This window comes from Merops nubicus, unplaced genomic scaffold (genome assembly GCF_000691845.1).
Source record: "Merops nubicus isolate BGI_N331 unplaced genomic scaffold, ASM69184v1 scaffold20073, whole genome shotgun sequence".
In the NCBI taxonomy this organism is placed as follows: Eukaryota; Metazoa; Chordata; class Aves; order Coraciiformes; family Meropidae; genus Merops; species Merops nubicus.
This window is the reverse complement of record NW_008599814.1, coordinates 23204-47377: the sequence shown is the minus strand read 5'-3', so window position 1 is coordinate 47377 and position 24174 is coordinate 23204. Positions and strand designations below refer to the sequence as shown.

The window sequence follows — 24174 nt, the reverse complement described above, 5'->3', positions numbered from 1 at the left end:
ATTTCCAGAACTAGTTTAATGGAAGACAAGTCCTCCCTATCTTTTCAGCCCAGTGATTATTGTAAAATTCAGATAATTCTATAAACACAGTTCAATAGAATCTCCTTTAAAATAATCTATTTTGAAACTTAAAGGGAGGAGGAAGGTTGTGAAGTTTTGCTTTGTCTGTCTTGGTAGTGTTAACGAGACTTTTTCTCCTCTCAGTGCACATACTTCCCCTTCTTCCCCTTCTTTCTGACACACATCTGCTAGCTACAGTAGTGAAACTAAAGTAGTGGTAATGGTAGACAGTTGTGTTCAGGCACTCTTCAGAGCATAACACTAGCTTTGATCAGTCACACCAAAAAAAGAAATGATGGGCACAAATTTCCTCATGAGTTTCAGAATTTAGGACTAAGGTTGTTGATATTTCTGGCACAGGAAAACAAGTACTTAAAGGGTAATTCTTCAGTAGTGGTACAAGGGAAAGGGTTGGCTTAGATGGGGATACTGACAAAGACTCACTGCATCCAGGACTTTCCACATGGGAGGCAAAAGTGTACTGAACTTGCATTTCACTCCCAGTGTGTACTTTGTAGTGTTTCCAGCTAGCTATTTCTCTTCTTCAGAGGACTGTATTTATTGGATCTCTGGCTTCACCTGCCTAAAGTCCTCTTAAGACAGTGGTTTTGAGAGCTTTTAGGGTGCTATGTTTTAGAGTGCTGCTGAATTACAGTATTTCTGTGGCCGTGTGGGTTCTGCAAAGGGTTCATGATTGGATGTTTGCTCACTTCTGTCTGTTGTATAGTTTCCACAGTTGTTGCTCTTTAAATTTGCAGTGTTAGGGAATAATTGGATTCAAAATGTTTGTGCTCTCAGGGCTTTTGTTTTGGCTCCTTTGTAGTTTTCAGAAGAGTTCAGGCTGGTGCTTTTCTTTGAAATCACGCTCAAGCCCTGTGGAGAACAGTGCTGAAACACTTTCTGGGTAATGCTATTCAGTCTCAGAGTTTGGATGGGGAGATTATCAGTACATCAAACCGCTGCTTTGTTTAAAAAACCACTTGGCTAATGCTTCCCCTGCATGCCAATAGGCAGAGGGACAACCCGCACTTTGTGTAAGGATGTAGGATAGTGGATCCAAGCTCTGATTTAACACTGGGGTTTTGTGGTTTTGTTGGGCTGGGTTGGTTGGTTTTTCAGCCTTTGTAGAGTTGTTGGGTAATTCATCTAAACCCAGAATAACAGAATACATGACTCAGGATAAGGGATCATATGTCTCTGGCATGTAACACCTCCATTCTTTAAAAAAAAAAAAAAAAAAAAAGCAAAATGGGATGGAGTGGGTATAGTACTTCTTTAAGTTGCCTTTATCACAGGTATGTGGAGGAAACGGGGACTGTATTTTTTGTTTAATTGGTGGCAGATTGTGTGTGATCTATATGGCCAGCCATTGTGGATAGAATTGGCTGTGATCTTTGAGTACAGATCTGTGGAGGTGGCCATACTCTATTCTGACTATGGTCACAGCCAGTCTGCACTATCTCCTGACTGATCTGCTGTGGGATAGAACACTAAATTCCAAGATGCTGGAATGAGACAGGGTCTGTGCCTCTGTTGTAAATGCAGCAGAGTAGCTTAACCACGTACCTCCACTGAGACTTGTCGTGAGCAGATTTTGACCATTCTGTGTTGTAGCCAGATCCTGTAACACAAATTCGCAGACAATTTTCTTTTCAGAGGGGACCTGGACCTGACTTTCATGTGCCTCTTTGTTGTGGTTGGTTGTTTTGTGGTTTTTGTTGTGTGGCTTTTTTTTTTTTTTTTTGAGGGGTGGGGTATGTTGAGGGGGGTGTGTTTGGGTGGTTTTTTTCTTTTTCCAAATGTTGTGAACTAGCAGTGAAATAGAGCACAGCTAGGATGGAGGTGATGCTGGGGAGGAAAGACAGGATAAATATTGCTGTGTGGGAACTGCAAGAGAAAATTAACTCATTTTCTTGTCTACCTCCTACCCCTGCACCACCCTTATTTCCCTCCACAGCAGGCACACTCCCTGGCACCCTGAGCCAGCAGCGCAACCTGGCACTCTTTCGAGCATTCTGTGCCATGAAGTATGCCATCTATGCTCTCTGTGTCAATTCACACAAGCATTCCCAGTGCAAAGACTGTGTACCCAGCCTTCTTGGTGATACCGCTGAAGGTACGACTTCTGGAGAAACAGCAGGTGATTGGCCTCATATCTCAGGTTCAGTAGCTTGTGCTTCTCCATTTGCTAGCCTCCTGTCACTTAATAGTGGCATAATGTTGCACCCTGTATTGATATAATTTTTTTATTCAATGGGCTGTGAATGCTTTTCAGACAAGGATAATGGCATTTCTTTGACATGTTTTTAACTTCAGTAATAATAGCTATGAATAAGCTACCTGCCTTGCTCTAAAACATTTCATGTAATTGTATTAAAAATACAGTACAAAAAGCTAAATTTAGATGTAGGATGATAGAGGCAGGGATGCTTTTGTAAGGGCTTATGATTTCCCAGAGCTAAAACTGATTTGATGGCTAAAAGGGGTGTGAGGTGAACTTGCACATCATTGCACAAGGTGATAATTGACTTCACCGAGATGAGATGGAAGAGGCACGCTACATTTTAAAATATAGGTGTATATTTACTTGATTTGTGGAGGAATGATAGGCTCTGAGCCACTTGGGGAAGTTCCATCTTTTAAGATTTTCTTAAAGGGCAAAGACTGGAGGAAAGATCTCCTGGAAAATGTTGTAAATGTTCTTTGTTTTTGTTTTTAATTATGCAGATTGCTCTTCACTATTTCCTCAGTACCTTGTGAAGTGTCAGCAGTTCCTAAGGAGCATTCCCGCTCCTCTGCGCCTGGAGGTTTTGGAGAACATCTTCTCCTTGCTTTTTGTTTCCTACAGTGAGCTACATACTGAGACTCTTCTGCCTGAGGACTATGCAGAGGATGATGATCTTGACAAAAAGAGTAGTACTGTGAGTGTAGAAGGCAGTGCTAGTCAGCGATCTTCCACCTTGGGAAGTCCACAGCGCCTAATACAGGCTGAAAAGAAATTAGAGAGGCATCCATTGGCTGCTCAGACAGTTCCCACAGATACCAAAGATCTTCATGACTCAGTGTTAGGTGGCAAAAGTTGTGAAACCTCTAGGCTGAGCTACCTGGATCTGAAACACTTCACCAGTGGTGTTACTGGCTTTTTGGTGGATGATGTGTCCATGGATGCCTTCCTCACTTTGCTTCTCAATCATCTGGAAGAAATTCAGAGTTCTCTCCCCTGGGATTCTAGTAATGTGCTTCATGAAGAGCTGGAGCTTGTTGAGTGCTTGAACCTTTCTGCAAGCAGAGATGCCTTTGGAACCCGTGTGTTACAGTTTTCCAAATACCTTTCTGAAGCTCACTGGCGATACAGAGTGGTGTTGAGTAACAGAAATGCAGGTAGGCTTTGTGCTGGGCACTTTCTGATATACTGACATGGTTCTATTACAGCTGTCTGGTCAGTCCCCTTATGACTAAATTGCCTGAGCATCTTACTGAGGGAGCACATTTTGGCAAATTTTAGCACAGTGACCTATCTGGGGATTGCCTAGTTCTTGCACCATTCTCTGATAGGATTGAACTCTGGATTCAATTTCTGGAAGAAAGCTTGGATTTTCTTTTTCTTCTTTTTCCCCCTCCCTTTGGTGGACACAGAACCACAGTTTGTCTGTCTTTCACCTGCCCCTTCATCACAAGTTATGTTGACAGGGCAGTGATATGAAGGGATGTGGTGATGTGGGACCCAATGCAAGGCAGATAGAATCATCTCATTCAGGGCCAGGTTGTTGATTTAACCTAGTCTGGAAACACAGTGGGAACATGTATCAGAGGAAGTTGGATTATTCTGGGATGCATTCTACTCCTCAGGAGTAGCTAGAACCATATGGCACCTACTTGCCCTCCTTCCCCATATCCCTTAACTTCTTAGACCTGCTACTATCAGATTTCTGCTTGTATCATAGTGTGGCTTATTGTGTGTCTCAGACCATGCAAAGTCCATGTCACAAGAAAGACTGGGCAGTATGGGCCTTAAATGTTCCAAGTTTCCAAACTTGTGTTCAACTGTTTCTCAAGACTGCCTCTATAGAGGAGGGGATTTGATGGGACTTGGGGTTGAGTAGGCAGCCCTTAGTGTTTCTGTTGGACAGACAGCAGCTTTCTGTGGGATTCTGTACTTTTGAGTCCTGACTTCTGGCAAACGATGATAACTGTTTGGGGAATACCTTTCAGGCTGGCTTTTCTTGACACTACATATCTCTTGGATTTTCTGTCTCAAGGGCTGGCACCCCAATTACTTGCTCACTTCCAGAACTGTTGACTGAGTCAGAGTTTATACTACCCTGCATTACTGAAGAACCCATTTGTTTCAGAAAGGACCTTAATGACAAATCAAACTCTTACTATTTAAAATCTTATTCTTTTCACCTTGTTTATATCTGCTTATGTAATTGGACTGTACCTATTTTTTTCAGTATAGTTACAATCATAGAATCATTTAGGTTGGAAAAGACCCTTAGTATTCATCAGAGGTGTGTAGAAGGTACAGTACATTCCAAGCAACGTTGGATGTAGATGTGAAAAACACAGTATTAGAGGAATTGGATCAAAATTACTTCAAGGTACTGGTTTAGACTTTACTGTAGAAGAGCTTTTAGATGATATCAGCTGTGTTTCCTTTGGAGATTTGCCATCATAGCTCTTCCTGTGTAGAACTGATTCATCAAGGTAGACAAATAACTGTTTATGACCTGTCCAGTTGCCTGGTAAAATTTTCACTTAAATATTTCACAGAACATCAGCTTGCAGCTTCTAGGAGATACTGCTCTTCAATCAGGTGCTCCAGCTTTAAGAAACGGAGTAGATCTCAAAGGTACAAGACAGGTGGGTTGACAAAATCACTTGGAGAAGACATTTCTGCACACTTCAGAGCTCTACGGAGCTCATAGCTGAATGCAATCGGATTCAATGGACTAGGAGTAGAGAACTAGATTTATTTCCTTTAGTTTTCTGGCTGGTTTGAAGCATCTTAATCCAGTTCCACTTGAACTGAGGTTGTTTTCCTAAAGCTTACCTGGACAACTAAAAATTACTTTTAAATTCGGGTAAGAAATTAACTTCTTTCATATATAGTCTGATTTGGGATAAGGTAGGGAAGAACTTTGCAACCACAGTAGCAATCCTTCCCTTTCTCCACTATATCCAGTGACTGGTATATTTTAATTCCTATCATAATATTATCTAGGATGTGAATTCACAGGAATTTGTGGCTTAGATTGGCAGCCTTATGAGGTAGTTGTTTTTTTTGCCCTTTTTCTGTTTAACCTTTAAAATGTATGTCTGGTTTTGGAGTGGAGTTTCTTATTTTCCAAAATAAGAAACTTTAAAGTATCTGATATGAGTCACTGATGGGCCCATCACCCCAAGATAGTCTCCTGTCTAGCATTTGCTTCATAGCAGTTTTTTCATTTTTCATAAACATCAATGATGGCTCATTTGCGAGATACTCGTGAAGATCTCTTGTGGTTGCCTGATCTGTTATTTGTAGTACGTTTTAATTACCTTCTCTAGAAAAAGTGCATTTAAGGTGTGGTTTTGGTTTGTTTCCATTTTAGATGGGAAAGAGGGAACTTCCAGTCCATCATTAGAAAGTACAAGTAGCGAGCTAAGCACCAGTACCTCAGGTATTCAGCCACAAAAGTAGTATTTCTTTGTCTTGTGCATGATGAAGTGTTTGCTCGACTAGTTAATGTGAATTACTGCTCTGTGCAAGAGAGAATTAGAACTTTTCAGTTCTCAGAGCTCCCATTTTTGGCTGGCTTTTTTCTAATTGGAACTGTATATGTCTCTTCTGGAATAAGAAAATTAGATTTTTCTTCACATTTTTGTCTTGCAGGAGACAACATGCAATGTAGTGATATGCAAACCATTAAAAAAAACTAATACACTGGTAGTCATGTAAGCTAAAACATGCTTAGGCATGCTAAATTGATTTAATAGGTCCAGTAGTTAAGACTTCTCACCTCATCCATATTGAGCCTATGCCCTAGCATTGCATCCACGTTATGTAGTTGCTAAACAGTGTTACATTTGGATGAGTTTCAAACTGAAAATTCTGACCAAATATTATGAGAATCTTTAACAAAATGTTTCAGTTGATCTCTTTACCCTAAAAGTTCCTTGTGAGTCTGTTCCTGTATTTTTGAGTTAAATATGTGAAGTTCTATTATCTGATAGTTTAAATGTTTCTTTCCATAATAGTATACTCATTAATTGAGTTGTCTTGCAGAGGGAAGTACCAGTAATGTGTCCATCTCGAGTGATATGGAAAGCAGAGTGAGACCACATCAGCAAAATCCCCTCATTCCTATGATGCTTTCCCCACCAGAATCACTGTTAGCTTCTTGTGTTTTGAGAGGAAACTTTGTAGAAGCCCATCAGGTAAATGAGTTGCATGTATTTATGCAATTAAAAATCTCATTTGGTGTTGAAGTTTGTGGTTGTGATAGCTGATGAAAGTCCTGCTTCTGCATTAGGAAGCACAGGACTGAAGAATCTGCATTCCAAGTGAAAGGGGCACTTCAGAAATAGAAGCAAGTGAAAGGAACAAAGATTTTTCCAAACCAGCATCCCAAGGATACTGTTTTGTTTTGTTTTGTTTTTATAACTTACATACAAGTACTTTCAGCATCCCAAGGATACTGTTTTGTTTTTATAACTTATATACAAATACTTCCTCTAAACCTGGGTTATCAAAGTGTGAAAATGTTTGTTGAGAGCTGGCCAAGCTTAGTGTTTCAGCTGAATACAGAACACAAATTGCTCACGTGAGGAGCCTTGTGAGGAAGCAGCATCTGAACTGCTTACTTTAGTCAGTGAATCAAACCCATGACGCTGCCACTTGTCAGCTGGGCAGGAACACACAGAGGTATTCCTTACCCAAAGCAGTAGTTAAATTTATTTGAAGGAGGTGTGTTTTGAAGCTAAATTCAGGGTACCGAAAAGCTCTTTGAAACTTTGAAAACTTCTTTTGACATGCTCTGCAATTATATCCGTTGTTATTTTGGAAAGGTGGCTTTGATGTTTAATCTGGATACTTCACCGTGCTATGGTGAATTGGTTTTCATGGAGCGCTACCAAGAGGCGGTACGAGAAATGGCAAGAGTGGAGCAAAATATTGAGAGTCAGTCATCAGATGGCACTGGAGGCATCAGAAGATCTGGCAGTGGCCGTTCGACACTGCAGGCTATTGGGAATGCAGCAGCAGCTGGTAAGGGCTGAGGTTTTTTGAGTTCTCATAAAGGTGAGGGAGAAGTTGAAAACAGGAGAAAGCAATTTGAGTACTGTCATGAGTGCAGCGCTTGTTCGGAAGAGTAAGTGATGATTCTTTGGCTTAAAAGGAGACAAAGTATGCTGAAATTTGCTGCTGATGCCTAGTTAGTTTTATCCATTCTGCAGTAACTGGTCCATGGAGCAGGCCACCTATTGGATTATCTTCCTCTAGAGAATAATTATGCATGACGGGATCTGAGATAAATACGCTGTTTAATTAGTGATTGTGTGTTTTGCTGACACATGTAGGTATGGTATTTTACTCCATCTCGGATGTTACTGATAAATTGCTTGCAACTTCTGGAAATCTCACACCTACTCTCCAAGAAAACTTCTGGATCAGCAACATCCAACTGGAGCATACTGATCCTCTGCGGGAAGTCCTTGAGGACCTCAGTCCATCAGCAATGGCAGCATTTGACCTAGCTTGTACTCAGTGCCATCTTTGGAAGACATGCAAACAGCTTTTGGAAACAGCAGAAAGAAGACTGTACAGCAGCCTTGATACTCGAGGTAGTCTTTTGATTTTTGTGTTTACCAACATAGCCCTGGGAGCACCAGATGCTTCTCTGTGCTGTTTGTGTTAACATCTGAGTCTTAATTAAATCTAGTTTTATACTTTCGTGTTCTCCTTTTTTCCACTCCTAACTTTCACTTTGTCCCCCTTTGCACAATGACTTTTACAGGCCACCGACCTGACTTTGTTTTGCTGCACTCTGAAGGTGTAAAGGGTTTCCCAGCAGTTCTTCAGCAAATAAGTAAAATACTCAACTATTCCTGCACATCACAAGGGCAACCCAAGCCAGGTAGTGTACTTTGGTGATAAGAGTTTCTGTTGAAATATGCTTAAATCAAATTCTTGCTTTCTGTTTCAATGGAAATTTGAACTTCCTGTTTTTTAGCTTCGTATTAAAAAAAAAAGGGGGCAGGGGAGTGTGACACCCAAGCTCCAATTCTTAATAAACCAACACACAGTAGAATTTGGGAAACTAGTTGTAGTATACTCCAGTTTTAGTTCTGTGGGCCTTTTTCGGTGCAACAATATTTGTCTTTGTTATAGTTCCTCTTTCTTTTTCCTTCTTTGTAGAGCTCTCAGATGAGAAAACAGGGAGTCATTTTCGATGCAGTATTGTAGACCTTCTGCAAACTTGCTACCCTTCCTTAACTGAAGAAAGTATTACTAATGAAATTGTTCTATCACAAAATCTGGATCAAATCTTAAAAGCACTGACACATGTTGAACGTTCTGTGGGTGAGTTATTTTTGTGATCATGAAGACTGACAGTTGATCTAAATAATTGTTTTGGACTGTCCAGACAGCTACAATCTACTAGTAATGCTCTTTGACATATGCATAAATATATATTTTATTTTTTAAAGTCATAAATGCAAAGTGTAAAATTTATCTCTAATTCTTATATTATGAGCATTTGTTTTCAGAGCTAAATTTTGAACTTGACAGAAAAGAAAGGAAGATGTCGATGAATAAAATTATTATTTGTCATATTTTTCTTTGGCCCAAACAAGGAATTCTTTAAGTGTATTTAAACCTAACAGCTTGTAGATAATCAGGTGTATCTTTACTGTTGGTGGGGTTTTCTTTTAATAAAAAGGTGATAAATTTATAAAAGTACGATAACAAAATAATACCTTCCAATTTTCATAGGGCTATCATATCTCATCTTAAATGTTATGGAGCACAAGAACTGGTCAGCACTTGTGTTTTAGAATAAGTTTGTGTTAATGACACAAGTAGATATATTTTAGGGCTGCCTTTATTTATAATTTGTCAGAGGCATGATTAGCAATGTAGGTGAACCATTGATTTATTCTGCTGTGAAAATTTCTGTCGCTTTCAGTACAATTATAATGGTGAGACTGAGATTTGTAACTGCAGAGGTTGAAATAGGCTACAGCTTTTCTTTTTGTCCCTCTTGCCCACCCTGCCTTTTTTTTCTCTGCTCCCTTTTACTTTTTGGCATTTAGTACTTACTTGAATCTTGGGTGTATGTCTGTTACCTTAAACCAGACTCTAAAGGGAGCCTGCTTGGCACCTTGGTGGAACAGGCCTCTCTCAAACCAACGGAGCTGGAGAAGCACCTGGTTTGGAATCAAACACAGCTCCTGCTGAGAACTCTTGATCAGTATGTCCAAACCATGCCAGAGAGCAACATGCAGACAAACGTTGTGAAGGCCTTCTTTGAATACATCACTACACTGGCTGCTGTTGTGTTACGAAGCCTGAATGCAGAACTAGGTAAGGGAATTCTGCTGGAAAGTCTGAGCTTAGGTGAAGATACACAGACTGTGCAGTCTGGACTGATTCTGGAAAGTGTGCAAAAAGGGTTCCTTGCTAAACGTGTCTGCTGCCTGTGCATAGCCAGATTTTTTGATTACAACTCATTATTGCACTGCTTTTTAAATTTTATTTCCTAACACCTAGGCCACCCACAGCCAACACAAAAATAGCTGATGGCAGTAGGAAAACTAGAACAGAAATGTTAACTACTGACCCAGTTTCTGCACATTGTTTAGACAAAGAAAATAACCCTGACCTCCAAAGATTCTGATCAGTACCCTGTAAAGTGAGGTTGATTTTTGCATCCAGTGGATCAGCATACTGTGCACTTTTCAGCTTCCTTAGAGGCAACCAGTGCCCTGCTGCTCACAAGGATAAGAGGAGAGTGTGCAGAAGGCTATGCAGGGGAAACCAGGCAGATTTTTTTCATAGAATCAGCAGATAATGGTGATTCATGAAAAGAAATAAACGATCAGCACATGAAGTTGTCAGAAGAACAGAACAAATCACTGTGCTAGGAGAAAAAAACACCTGTCTGTTTGTTGAAGTTGACACTAATTGAGCTGCACTGAAGTAAAATACCACAGTACTGATTTCAGAGAATACCTTCCCAAGAGGGTAAGAAAAAAACAGACAGACATGCTGGTTCAGCTCATGTCACTACCATGCAACCGTAACTTCTGTGTGGTCATAGTTCAATCTTTATTGGCTAACTGCCAAAGCAAAAAAAAAACCACCACAGTATTGGAGGTCTGAGCGAGTTTTAGGGACATTTATTGTACTGGAAGATGAAAGGAAAAGATAAACTTAGGAGAATCTTTTCAGAGTTACTCGACATAGCTCAGTAGTGGATACAAAGGCTTTTCAGCAATACTGGCCAGGGTTTCACTCCTTTTGTAAAAGTAGTTGTATGTGAGTTCCCTCAGCCTTTGCTCACTTTAACTTGAATAGAGCATGGACTCACTAATCTACATCCAGGGACTCCTCAGGAGCCAACACGACTCGTTTGCTGTCTCTTACCACAAATAAATGTTTTGGTGAAGGTTTAAAGTAGAGTTGCTGAACGGTTTGAACCTGGATTTTGCTTAAAGGCTGAAGAGTCTCCGCTTTACCCATTTTGGTTAAGGGTCCAGTAAAATGTGAGCCAGTGGTGACAAGTTTGAGAGGCATATCCTAATCAAAAATGCCTTGCAATTTACTCTCTATTTTACCAGACTAATGTGGATGTGGACCTCTGTGCATTTAGTCAAAGAGGCTTCAAACTCAGGCTCTTAAAATTTGTGTTCCTAAAATAAGACTTACTTGGTGTATTCAGCTAATGTTTGTATTATAACAAAGATTCTGGTTTTGGTTTTTTTTAAAGATACATCTGCAGAAGTGAAAGTGGGGAACCCTTTCATACTGTTGCAGCAGAGTCCATCTCAGCTGCTTTCCCAGCTTGTGTTTGAGAGACAGGTTCATCCTGACAGGTTGGTGCTTTTCAGATTATATACTTCTCTAGGTTATTTTAGTGTTGGTGATTTTGAACCTCAGCCAGGGTTAAATTCTAAATTCTAAAGTAGGCTGGCATGGAAAGTGTCTGATTTCATGAAATAGCTCTTAAAGATGACCACTAATGGTGAATCACTTTGGTATGTCACATTTAGATAAAAGTCAATGTTTAAAGGGTAATTTTAATTTTCTTTAAAAGAATGGCAGCATAAGTTCTGAATTATTAATGTCATGCTGTATACATTCTTTTCATACTGAGTAAACATATGTACTCTTCCTTTGTATGTACCTGTGAAAAATATTAGGGCCTTGTGTTCACAAAGTATTGGGAAGATTTATGAAAATATGTAGTTGTAAAATTACCTCTTATATGTGCTGGGTAAGCTGGTTCTGTTTTCACTCCTGCAGGCTTTCTTCTCTCTTGGCTAAAGAAGAGTTGAACTTGAATGTGCAGCAAGTTATTGTTAACTGTTGCTGTGAACCACTGTCCTTGTGCAGTGTGAGGCAAACCAGCCAGGCAAAGTCCCTTCTGACCAACATCAGCAGCTTAGCAGAGCAGTGTGCCTACCGCTGCCTGCCAGATGTTGAAATACCTGTTCACAGTTCTGCAGTGATCACTGAGGATGTCTCCACTCAGGCCCCATCCTCTGTGAGTGACTTGAGCCAGCACACACTCACTGCCTCCTCCCTGGACTTCCTGAAGTCGCAGTCAAAGCTGATGGCCACGGTGGCATGTCTAAGTGCATCTAATATACAGAAAACTGCCAAATCAAGTTTATCTTGGATGGAATTCCGGGGCAAACGGGAGGTGCCCTTAGGGTTGGAACAGATTTCCAGGGAGTGTGAGACATTACTGAAGGAATTCCCAGTATTGGAGCGATTTCTTCTTGCTATGTTTGAGCCACTTCAGAATCAAGAGGAAGGCAGCAGTTTGGCTACTGTCTTCTCTGGCAAGGCATACATGTCTCTGGTTTTCCTAGGATTGCATTCAACCACAGCTGTTAAGGTCTTAATGGGAGTCTTTGAACAAGCTCTTGCTGCAAAGGACTGGGACAGAGCTCTGAAGGTCTTGGATCTGTACTGTCAGGATGTGGAAGAGCTGGTCAATGTGAAGGATGCAGTGCTGAGCTGTGCAGCTGCTGAAGGTAAGAAGTATTAAGTCAGACTTTTTCCCTTAATTTTTTACTCTTTATTATTTTGCCCCCTTTTTGTAATGAAGACTATAGTCTGAATCAGGAGGTGGAAGCTAAAGTAGTGGTCCTTGGGCATATCTAAAGATGGAGACACATTCCTTCCTTTCATCCTAACTTTGCTTTCTATCATAGTGTGGTTTTGGTTTGCAAATGTACAAATCCTGACCAGTTTAGTACAAAAGAACTGGGCAGCATCTGTGGTGTTCTGTGTGACGAGCTGAATACATCATGAGACATTAATCATAGAACTGCTAATGGAACTTCTCTTGCAGCAGTATCATTGTCATGCATGGATAAAGTATCCTGTGAAAGAAGATGCCTTTTGGAGTCTAAAGATAAGAAGTATCCTATGCTAACTCTGGTTATTTCCTGAGATTCTGGTGCTTGGGATAAGTCTCACATAGATGTTTCAGCACTGTACTGTTTCTCTTGGTGATGTGATCCAGTGAAGATGAGGAATTTATTTTCCAAACTGTAGAAGCTGAGTTTCAAACTAGTGGTTTGTTTTTTCCACAGAGAAGGATGGTTGGCAATACTTGTTCCCAGTGAAAAATGCGACGCTGAGAAGTCGGCTGGCCCTTCGCTGTCTGGACAGGTGGCCTCTTGATGCCTGTTTGGAAATCCTGGCTTACTGCATCTCGGATTTGGGCATAACTGGGGAACTAAAAGCCAGTCTGCAGAGCAAGAGGAAAGAACTTCAGGTTTATCAAAAGGTACAGAATCATTCTTCAGGTAACCACTGAGATGAAATAGGCAGCAGGGAGCAAATACACTTGCACTTTGAGAAAGTTCAGCCCTTGGTTCTTTTTTGACCATAACAGCTTTTCAAGTCCTTTATCCAAAACAGTTAATGAGGTTTTAGTGCTGTAGTATCCAACAAACCCTCTATCTTCCATCCTTCATAACTTTCCTACTATCCTATTAGCTTTCAGATCTGCAAACATGATTAGACATAAATGTTTGTGTGTTAGACATAAGTGTGTTTGTACTGCAGTCAGTTCTTCTAACTGAGGGGTAGTGCAGACACCCAAGTTAGGTCAGACTAGCTGGCCTGGAGTTCAGCACAGACTGAAAAGCTAAACGGGGCTGGGGGGAGGGGAAGGGGAGGAAAGGAAGGAATCATAAACCCCTGCTGAGCTCTGTCTAGTGGTGGTCCTGCTTACTGACAGTCAGCTAGCTCAGTTGTCTCTGTTAGTGGCAGCAACGTCTGCAGTACGTGTACTTCTTCATCCATAATTATTGCCACCCAGTCTTTTAAAAACCTTCCCTTATAAATGTGCTTTGTAGACTCATACCTCTCAGAAAGTATGGAGGCTTTTATGGAGTGCAAGTGTATTATTGTGGTAGTTTAACCCCAGCTGGGCGATAAACACCACATAGCTGATTATTCACTCCTTCCCAGTGGGATGGGGGGAATTGGAAAAAAAATCCTTGTCAGTTGAGATAAGAACAGTTTAATAACTGAACTAAAATATAATACTACTACTACAATAAGAAAAATAATTGTAGTTAAAATGACTAACAAAAGGAGAGTGAAATAAAACCCAAGACAGACAAGTGATGCACAATGGACTTGCTCACCACCCGCTGACTGATGTTCAGCCAGTCCCTGAGCAGCCATCTGCCCCCTTGTTCTGTCCCGGTTAGAAGGCAGAACTGTGTCCCACCTCCCTTATCCCTCAGTTTCCCAGATAGAGAGGTAAATAAGGAAGGCAGGGGTAATGAAAACCTTGCACCAAGTTGAAGATTAACAAAATGAAATATATTATTTAACAGGGATCAGAAAGGAAGAAGGGAAGGGGTTTAACAGGGTACAGAAAGGAAGAAGGGTAGGGGTTTAACAGGGAAGGGGGGTTGTAGGAACAACAAGGTAAGGAAGATTAAACTTCCAAATATACAAAACCCAAATGCTATGCTGAGGCTCCCCGGTGCTGGATCTCGCTGGATTGAGGTGGATTGAAGCTGGATGCACAATCCTTGGATGTGGATGGAGGCAGGGAAGAGTCTGCAGATCAGGCCCAGATCTCCAAGATGGCCACGGCCACGTGTAGCACAGGGAGCAGCAGAGCAGCGTGTGCCCAGGTGCAAGGTCAAAGAAGCAAGAGAAAGAAGAGGAAGAGAGAAAAAAGAGGAAGAGAGGAGGCGTGCCTTTCTCCCCTTTTTATAGACCTTGGCAGGAAGTCCCGAAGACAGGAAAAGGGGAGTGGGAATAGGACAGGTGTACGCCCCTTTCATTCAGGCTTGTACCTGGTTTAGGGTTTCAGATCTCCACCCACCAGGGGCAGCAGGTTTCAAACCATTACACCCCTCCCTGGCCAAACCCCCCAGTTTATATACTGAGCATGTTGTTCAGTGTCATGGAATATCCCTTTGGCTAGTTCAGGTCAGCTGTCCTTGCCATGCTCCCTCCCAGCTGCTTGTGCATCTGCTTGCTGGCAGAGCATGAGAAACTGGAAAATCCTTAATTTAGGATAAGCACTACTTAGCAGCAACTAAACATCAGTGTGTTATCAACATTATTATCATGCTAAATCAAAAACACCAGCTACAAGTACCAGCTACTGTGAAGAAAATGAACTCTTATCCCCTCTGAAACAGGACAATTATATCATCCTAGAAAAGGTTTAGAGATAACCGTGTCTCCTTTTTGGCTTTTTTCTTTGTATAAGGCAGCTCTCAATGTGGTCAGCTCAGCTGTCTTCTTAGACATAACAATTGTTGTAGGTGAAGCTTTTAAAATTGGTGCAACTCTGCTACTGATTTTTTCAGATTTTGAATGTGCAAAGTGAACTGTTGTGGAATGACTGGCAGGATCTGAAAAAAGCCTGCACTGATGACCCCCAGACCGTCATGAATATCATTCTGAAAGCAAAGGTTAGGCATCATCACATCAATTTTGTTGAATTAGATTGCATTAAACTTTGAACAGATAAATTTGTTGAAATAGCATCTTAAAACACCCATCAGTGGAGATGACCTTGGGAGGAATGATTCCTTTACCCAGTTCTGTGCTACAGAAACAAATGCAGACCTATGTGTAATGTCAATATTTACATGTAGTTAATAATCTTTAAGTTGAAGTTATAGCCTTTACCGTGAGCTACAACCTATTCTTTTCTCATAGAGTTTTGAAGACTTTAATAGCATGGCTTTTGGCATGATATAAGCTTGATTATTATATAAGTACTAATACTGTTACTGGTTGGCTTTAAAAGTGTTTCTGAACAGCCCACTTGCTTACTGTGAAATGAGAAGGTCTTCTCAAAGTAGGTTGTGAGTCTGACAAAACTATCATCTTCTTCCCTTTGTCAGTGTAATTACTTCTTGCATGTGGGAGAGCAGTCTAAGCTACAGATTTTTTCCAAAGTTCATCAGAACTTTGGGAGAAACAGCTGTATCAGAGAGCATACTGTTTGTCCTCCTTTTATTTTTTTAATTTTTGTTGGGTTTTGTGGTTTTGTTTTGGTGGGGTTTTTTTTGTTTATTTGTTTTTCATTTATTTTATTTTTCATTTTTCTTTAGGATTATGAGTTGTGTGAGGAATGGGGGCATTTGTATCCTGTCCCAAGAGAGGACTTGATCAACCTTCACCGTGAGCACCTTCTCCACTTACTGGAGATGGGAGACATAGAAAAAGCATTACAGGTAATAGCAAGACTCTTTCAGCCTTACATCCACAATCAAGTAAATTGAGAAATGTTTTCTTTCCTTTCTTCACGTGTGTTTTCATGGCCTTTTTGGTACCTCTCTCAAGAGTTGCTGTTTACTTAGATATGCTTCCAGGATCCTGTTTTTCCTCTGTTCTGCATAAGTGAAAATCCAGCTTGGCAATCTAGCTGTTGTACATAATAGCATTAATGGCAAGTTTACATGGAAATACAAGGCCACTTCTATTTGAAAAATCATAATGAAGCATTTTTATGCTGCTTAAGCAGAAGAAATAGAAGTGAAACTAGTAACAGGAATTGGGCAGTTGTGCTTCAGTGCCCAAATTAGTGAAGTATAGATTCTTCTGGTTTTAGTAATTATGGAGCTGTTGCTAGTAACAAGGAGTAAAATAATGTTGCAGGCTCTTTCAGATTATGTAGCTTTGAAAATATTCTGGAAGCAAAGTGATCACTAATACTTTCTGTCCCGTTCCTTGCTCAATTTTTTGCTTCCTTTAATTTAAAAAAATATTTTGATTAATAAATAAAGCAAAGAGACAATGAATAGTCTATAAATGGCTTGTCTAAATCATTCTTATATATGTAAAGTACTGGAACAGGCTGCCCAGGGAAGTGGTGGAGTCACCATCCCTGGAGATGTTTAATGAACATGTAGATGTGGTGCTTGGGAACACCAACCCTGACAGATTCTGATACTGATTCTGTTTTTGCAGAGGACTTAGTAGTGTTGGCTTGATGGTTGGACTTGATAATCCTAAAGGTCTCTTCCAACCTAAAGGATTCTATGGTTTTGTGGAGAGCTGGCAATGCTGGTTAACAGTTGGACTTTATGATCTTAAAGGTCTCTTCCAACTAGAATGATTCTGTGATTCTATGTAAGACACTTGTGCAAGTTAATTTGCTTGCTGGACCATTGTAGGGCAATAATCTGTTATAGACTGTCTGTTATAAAGGCTGATTTCCAGGAATGTAGTAGGGATTCACTGGATTTTGTTTGGTTTTGTAGCTTTTACAAAGAATTGAAGACCCTGGTATTTGCCTTGCCATCAGTGAACAGTCCCTTGACCAGCATCCAAACTTGGCAGCCTCTCACTTCTTGGCTGACTACCTCACAGCTCACTTCTATGTGAACCTGACAACAGCACGCCGTAATGAAATCCAGGCCCTCTACATGGGATCAAAGGTGAGTACAATAACTGCATTGTGGGATTAATTGGAATATATAATTGTATAAGTAATTTCATAATATGTAATATATAAAGTTTGCAGACTTTACCAGAACACTCTCACCATATAGGTCTGAAGTTGTGAGTCTCAGGATCCAAAGGAAAGTTACATATGGCTTAAAACTTCTCTTGTCCTTCTCCATCTTTGTAGTTCCTATGTTATGAGGTGATTGTAGCTCCCCATATGAACAGAGCAGTCTTGAGCTGTATGACGTGGAGGAACAGGCAAAGAGAGGGTGAGGGTGGAATAAAATAAAGTTGTGGTGTTTATCAGGGCTGTTGCTATCTTCACCCTAAGTGGAAAACAAAGCATCCTCAATTTACTGTGTCAGTAACACTAGGTGTCCTACATATGCCCACCTGTATGGTGGTTTTTGATATTTACATGGCATATTTCTCCCAAGTGCCTTCCAAAGGCAGATGGGATCACTCCTTCTGGATGGCCACTGCCTTTGCAGCAGTCATACAGGCTCTGTGCTCAGCCTGGGAACAGATGCATTAACCAGTAGATTACCTTACTTGAATGTATTATATGTAAACAAAATGTAGTGCTTTTGGTAATGTCTCCTTTGTTGTAGTAGTACAAATACTAGCTTTCTATTAGTAATACTTACTAGTAATATCTATATTTACTATAATATTAATACTTACAGACAGAATGAGTCACAATATTTTTGCTCAGCTTCCTGTTTCCTTACTTGTTCCTTTGAAAGACATGATTTGATTTGGCAAGTGTCCACATTAACTGCCCATTTTTAAGAGAATTGCTCTTATTTTCTTCTCTTGATGTTTACTCAAATGATGGAAGGATGATGATTGGGCTAATATTCTTTTTATAAGCTTATTTTAATAAGAGAATGTACTCTCCATTGCTACCACGTATCTGTCACAGGGTCACACAATGCTCTCCACTCTTCAACTGCCTCTGAAATGAGGCAGTGTTTTATAGAAGGAGAAATTGGAAGCTTAGTAATTTCTGCACATCCACTCAGTAATTCTGTAACAAAGGTCGAAGTAGGTCTAAGAAGTCCCACCTCCATATGCAGAGAGTAGAATAACATATATATGTTACTGTGCTGGTTTCTTGTCTTTAATCTCACAGAAACACAGATTTGAAAGTGTATAATGTTAACATATGTTTTTTTTCCTTGTGTCTTAGGTGCTGCTGACTCTGCCTGAGTTTTCCCGTGTTAACTACTTCCACCTCTCCTCCAAGCCACTGCTCATGCTGGAACAGCTCCTCATGAATATGAAGGTGGATTGGGTAGCTGTTGCTGTGCAGACACTGCACCAACTCTTAGCTGGACAAGAAATTGGTTTCACTGTAGAAGACATAGACAATTTGCTCTCCAAATATGCAGAAAAAGCTCTCAACTTCCCTTTTGCATTAAAGGAAAGGAGATCAGGTGACTGTGAGAATGCTGTTTTTCATTTGGGAAATAGGAGCCAGTTTTCCCCCAGAGTGGTTCTACTAATCGTGCCACAGTATTTTTAGATGTGTGCCCCCAGTATCCCTCTAGCCCTGATCATGTTCTTAAAGTCTTTGCCTTTCTTGTAAATAGATGTTCTCAAGGACCAAAGGCTTCAAAAGTTTCTTGGACTTTCCTCTGTTGTCCTTTTTGGGATATCTTTTCTTACATGATGATGTTTAATTTTATTTTGTTCCTTTTTAATGCAAAGTCACTGATGACTTAAGCATTTCTAAAACCTGGAGCCAACTGCACCTTCTCCCAAACAGAATGGGCATTTAGTCTTCTGCAGTCTTTCCTTCTACCAGAATCCTGTTCCTTTTTTCATATAAAAGTCTTCTAAACTTGTAGTTCTATTTAACATTCTCAGCACAATTCTCCTTTCTGATTTGCTCATCTCTTCCCATTCGTGTTGTCTTTGATTCTCCTGCATTTGGCTGTTTCAGGGTTTTAGAACTGCAACAGCAGAGGGTGCTGCAGTGCTTTTGTTTGGCACATGGCGTGTGTACCTGCCTGTCTTTATACCTCCTTATATGGCACCCACTTGCTTTATGCCTGTTTCCAAATGTTCACTTCATGATTTAAAGATGCAGCTCTTGCTAACATGAAAACCTCAGACTTCACTGTCTTTTCCCACCAAATGACTTACAGCTGTGCAAGTATGTTCCTTCTACTGGCATGTGAAGTATAATATTTGCCATGAGCATGCTGTGTCAAATTGTTTTCACATCTGATACTTATTCTCTGCTCTGCTATTCCTGTGCCTATCAGTAGTCCATTGCTTTGATGAGGATCCCTTTCTCTGTATTTTAGGTCATGGAATTTTGTCTAGTTTTACATGACTTGTGGACTGCTTTTAATGAAAGTGTGTTGATTTGTAATTACATAGCTAGTCCCAGTTTGTGCTGATGTTCTTACATACTCAAGTGAATGGAGTTCTCTAAAAACAGCTAGATGTATGGCCACTATTGTTTTCAGATTTTTACTTTTTTTTTTCCTTCCTTTTATCCTAGATTCTCTGATACGTATCCAGGAAAGTCTCAGTCAGATATTGGAGAGTGAAGCAATGTCTAAATCGGGATCATCAGAACTCTCTCCTGTCAGCTTTACTGGTAAGGTTAATGGCACCTTGGTACCATTTTCTTTCAACTTGTTCTTACCTGTTTTATCTCTGATGTACACGTTTCCCACCATTTACAGTAGCTTGGGTCACATTTAATGCATGTTAGTAGATCACTGCAATTGGGTGCTTTGGGCACAATTAAAAGAAAACTTAAAGGGGAACAAGGAGTGTATGGCTTTGTTTTGATTTTTGGTAAGTATCTACAAAATGTCTGAAAAAAACAGCACAAAACCTTTCCATTCCAGACCCTACATTAAAAACACAGCCTGAACAAACATAGAAAACAGGACTGCACAGAATCATAGTGGTTTGTGTTGGAAGGGATCTTAAAGATCATCTAATTCCAACCCTCCTGCCATGGCCAGGGACACCTCCCACTAGACCAGGTTGCTCAAAGCCTCATCCAACATGGTTTTGAACACACCCAGGTGTTGGGGGATCTGCAGTCTCCCTGGGAAGCCAGTTCTAGTGTCTCACCACCTTCACAGTGGAAAATTTATTCCTGATTTCTGATCTGAATCTACCCTCTTCCAGTCTGAAGCCATTACCTCTTGTCCTATCACTACAAACCCTTGTAAAAAGTCCCTACCCAGGTTTCTTCTAGGCCCCTTTCAGATACTGGAAGGCTGTAGTAAGGTCTCCATCATCTCTCCTCGTCTCCATCATCTCTCCTCCCCATCATCTCCATCATCTCTCCTCCCCATCATCTCCATCATCTCTCCTCCCCATCATCCCCATCCTCTCACCTCCCCATCCTCTCGCCTCTCCATCAAGAAAACAACAAACCTCTCTGCCACAGCTCGGTTGCTAGTGGACTAATGGTGCTACAGGTTAATCTTTCTGTGTCTTCTTATCTGGAAGCTCACCATTGTGGTACTTCTCCCTGTCTTCATATTCTTTACTCCCTAACTTGTTTTTCTTCTCGATCTTAAGTTGGGTTTTACAGTAGAAATCTCATTTGTGTTGTTTTTTTTTTTCATCATTATTTTGGTCCTTGTTTTTTTTTTCCCTAGGATTCCTCTTGTGACCTGAGAGGAACAGCACACTCTGTATTGTCTGAGGGTCTCTGCTCACAGTTCTCAAACACAAAACAATAGAAACAAAGGCATTTAAGCCAAACCAACTGAAGAATACTGGTGGCTTAAAAACAAACAGAAATTATTCTGTAGGTTCTGGTCAGCATCTAATGCAAGACATGCATTCCTTGGAGGATATACGTTGTGAGAGGTGCACAGTCTGTGCTCTCAGGGAGTGACTAGCAAAGGGTGTCCTTAGACCTTCAAAGCTAGTGATTCTCAGCAAGTGATGGGCCTGAACTAGAGCTACACAATGATAGCCTGATCTACAGTTTAGGGTGTCTGAACTGTTCTCTGGTTCTGTGTCCTAAACTTAAGATGCTGCCTACATGAAGTGATAGCAGTTTCTTGAGTTGGGCTGTGTAGCTCTTTCTCATCACAGTCAGCTTAATATGTGTATAAACTTGAATGCATTGTCTTCTGATGTTCCTTTGCAGTCCAGTATCTGCCTGGATGAGCATGTGTTACCTTTATTGAAATGGAGACTTTTTTTCTGTTTTAGTTTAGTATTCGTGTATACAGAAGGTGGCTTGCAGGGCTGCAGTGACATGCTGAGCTTTTTAATTAGTCTGTAGTGTAAATGTCTTACATCATATAAACTAAAACCCTTTCTAATACTGTAAACTTGATTCAATGAGTATTTCATTGGCAAGGGCCAAGATCTCAAAGGCCAAAGACTTAAACTTCTGCCTATTTGAACTGGTTTCCCAACACCAGATTGTCAAGGGGACCAGAACAGGGAGGGATATGCTGTTGATAGCCATACCACACCTCTCCTGGGATAACAAAGGGATGTTTCAGTCTTCACAAGTGTCGGTACTGGATATCCTTAAGGTTCTATTTTGTGCTATATCACTTTTTTTGATATCTATATACCAGGGTAGGTTTTTTCTGCTTGTGATAAAAGAACAGATGCTGACAAGTTGTCTTATCCTTCTGTAATTGTTATGGTAAAGGTCTGTTAATAAAGTATGTGCTCCTGTTTATCAATATTGAAGTACTCACTGTAAGTTTACAATCTTAAAGTTGCAGCTTAGAGCAGATATATTCTTTACACAATGTTATTCTGCCATGCCTGATGGAAAGATAATTGTAGTCATTTCTTGAGCCAGAAAGATCGTATAGACTAAGTAACTGTAGTGTTTTCTGATATTCAAGACTCCATTAAACAGCTTAAATCCCATTCCATGTTTTTCTTGGCCTGGCTCTTTTTAAGGTACCACCATATCGGCAAGTCCCAGAGAGAGAAGTTTGCAGCAGAATTTGTTTCCTCAAGAATTTGTGCCTCCTGAGAAACCACCAGCGAAGCAGCAATGGATACCCGATGACACTGAAACAATATGCATGGTTTGCAAAACTGAACGCTTCACTATGGTAAGGAGCAAAAATGAAGAACAGACATTCCTGGAACTGTCACCTTAACATGAACACTTGCTCCTAGTCTGTTTCCTAAGAGACCACTTTTGTAAGTTTGTCTGCATCAGTGTAGGCCTGACAAGGTTGCCAATTCTTTGGTGTGTAACCATTGATTTCTTTGTACAGTAGTTGAGGAGGCTGACAACAGTTAGCTCCTTGCAGGGTCCTGTGAAGTGATAGAAGAAATCGGGTCATCAGAGGAAGAGACAGCTATGAGATTTCAAAAATGTATAAAAGTAGCAGTATTAATGTTTCAAAAGGCTGTCTACTTGGATGTGCTGGCAAGAAATAATGTGAGCATAATATAGTTCAGATTACTGGCATAGGAAATGTAATATTTACTGTTGCTTATGCTTTTCTAAAACCTGTTGTTTCATAGAGTACTTGAGCAACTGCATTGGGGCTCTAAGGGAGAAGACTGAGTTCTGCAGGTGTGCTGGAAGTCCCTTCTTTTATTGCTTAGGAACAGTACTGTTTTCTCAAAGCGTTTGTTGCTTTTGAATGTGAAAATTACTAAGCTGGTGTCTGAAAGACAGCCTATATCTTCTAACTTTACCAAGAGATAATCTAATTAGTGCTGTGATCGAAACTGGGACAATTAAAGTAGTTGAAAGCCTAAGACTGCAGTGAACAAGCTTTAAATACCTGCCTCTGGCTTTTGTGGTGTTTTGTTTTTTTCTTTGCCACACCTTCCCTGGAAAGGAATTGTAACAGTGACAATCATTGTGTAGTTCTGAAAAGCCACATCATGCATGGCGTTTCCTCTCTTCAACTGGAACACCTCTACTCATGAGTGGATGCAGACATAGGAGAGGGGACTTGAGTAAATTCTTTGTCTTCATCCCTGACCTCTTTTGCTCAGTTTAACAGGCGCCACCACTGCCGGCGCTGCGGCAGGCTGGTGTGCAGCTCTTGCTCCACCAAGAAAATGGCAGTGGGAGCCTGCAGAGAAACTCTGTCCCGTGTGTGCGATCAGTGCTACAGCTACCACAACAGAGAACATCTGCCTGCCTTGGTACAAGGCACAAGCACGTAAGCCCTTCCAGTCTAGTTCTCCTCAATTTCCTGTACACAGCAGAGTGCATGAATGGAATGAGAGAAATAAGCATTTGGGTTTATCTGAATAATATAGTAACCTTGGCTTTTTTGGCATCTAGCTGTTGGAATTTTCAGGTTAGATGGGTGTAGCTTCAGTTTATGCCTCAGTTTAATTTTCAGATTAGAAAGAAAACTAGAGAACCAGGCAATGAAATCTTCAATTCTTTAAGCATCAGTTGATCATTAAACAGAAGAATTGAATGTGTTGGTACAAAACATATTCAGCACAAACTACTACAGTGTGACAAAGTTTCTTGCAATTTACTTTTCTCCATGATTAACATTGCATCTTGACTAGCTCTGCTGAACATATCAGTGTTTTAATGTTACTCCATAATCTCTTGTTCATGACTCCTTGAACTCTTAGGGGTTCAAAAACAAGTTAATGATTAGATAGGCTTTGAAACTGCCCTTAATAAAAGGAACAGCTGTGGTGACATATTTTCATGATGCTTTAAGCTGAGGATTGGACCAAAATTTTTGTGTGTTTGTTAGGCTAGTTGGTGAAAAGTGCAGCTGAAGAGAGTGAGTCCTACTCTCTGTGACCCCGTCAAGCCTGCTGACAGCAGTATCAGCTATGGAATTATCAGCAGGCTTGACAGGGTCACAGAGAGCAGGACTCGTTCTGTACAGCTGCACTTTCAGCTGCAGTTCCTCTTTTCCTAGCGAGCCTGCAGATAGCAGTCTGGACTACTGTGCAGATCTGAACAGGAACTTCTGAAAAAAACAAGAATCACCTCTAGC

General features: G+C 40.6%; 1 protein-coding gene across 1 annotated transcript in view; it reads left to right on the top strand.

The window, feature by feature from the left end:
* The window catches only part of ZFYVE26 (zinc finger, FYVE domain containing 26), a 48311-nt gene that overhangs the window by 10308 nt on the left and 13829 nt on the right, over positions 1-24174 (top strand). Inside the window, 20 exon segments of the mRNA XM_008937533.1 lie at positions 2018-2200; positions 2788-3441; positions 4834-4923; positions 5655-5723; positions 6329-6480; positions 7111-7309; positions 7621-7884; positions 8058-8177; positions 8459-8623; positions 9401-9628; positions 11034-11139; positions 11570-12306; positions 12871-13067; positions 15124-15228; positions 15877-15999; positions 17029-17205; positions 18408-18654; positions 19731-19829; positions 22133-22290; positions 23195-23364. Of these exon segments, the coding sequence (XP_008935781.1) occupies positions 2018-2200; positions 2788-3441; positions 4834-4923; positions 5655-5723; positions 6329-6480; positions 7111-7309; positions 7621-7884; positions 8058-8177; positions 8459-8623; positions 9401-9628; positions 11034-11139; positions 11570-12306; positions 12871-13067; positions 15124-15228; positions 15877-15999; positions 17029-17205; positions 18408-18654; positions 19731-19829; positions 22133-22290; positions 23195-23364 (4243 nt within the window).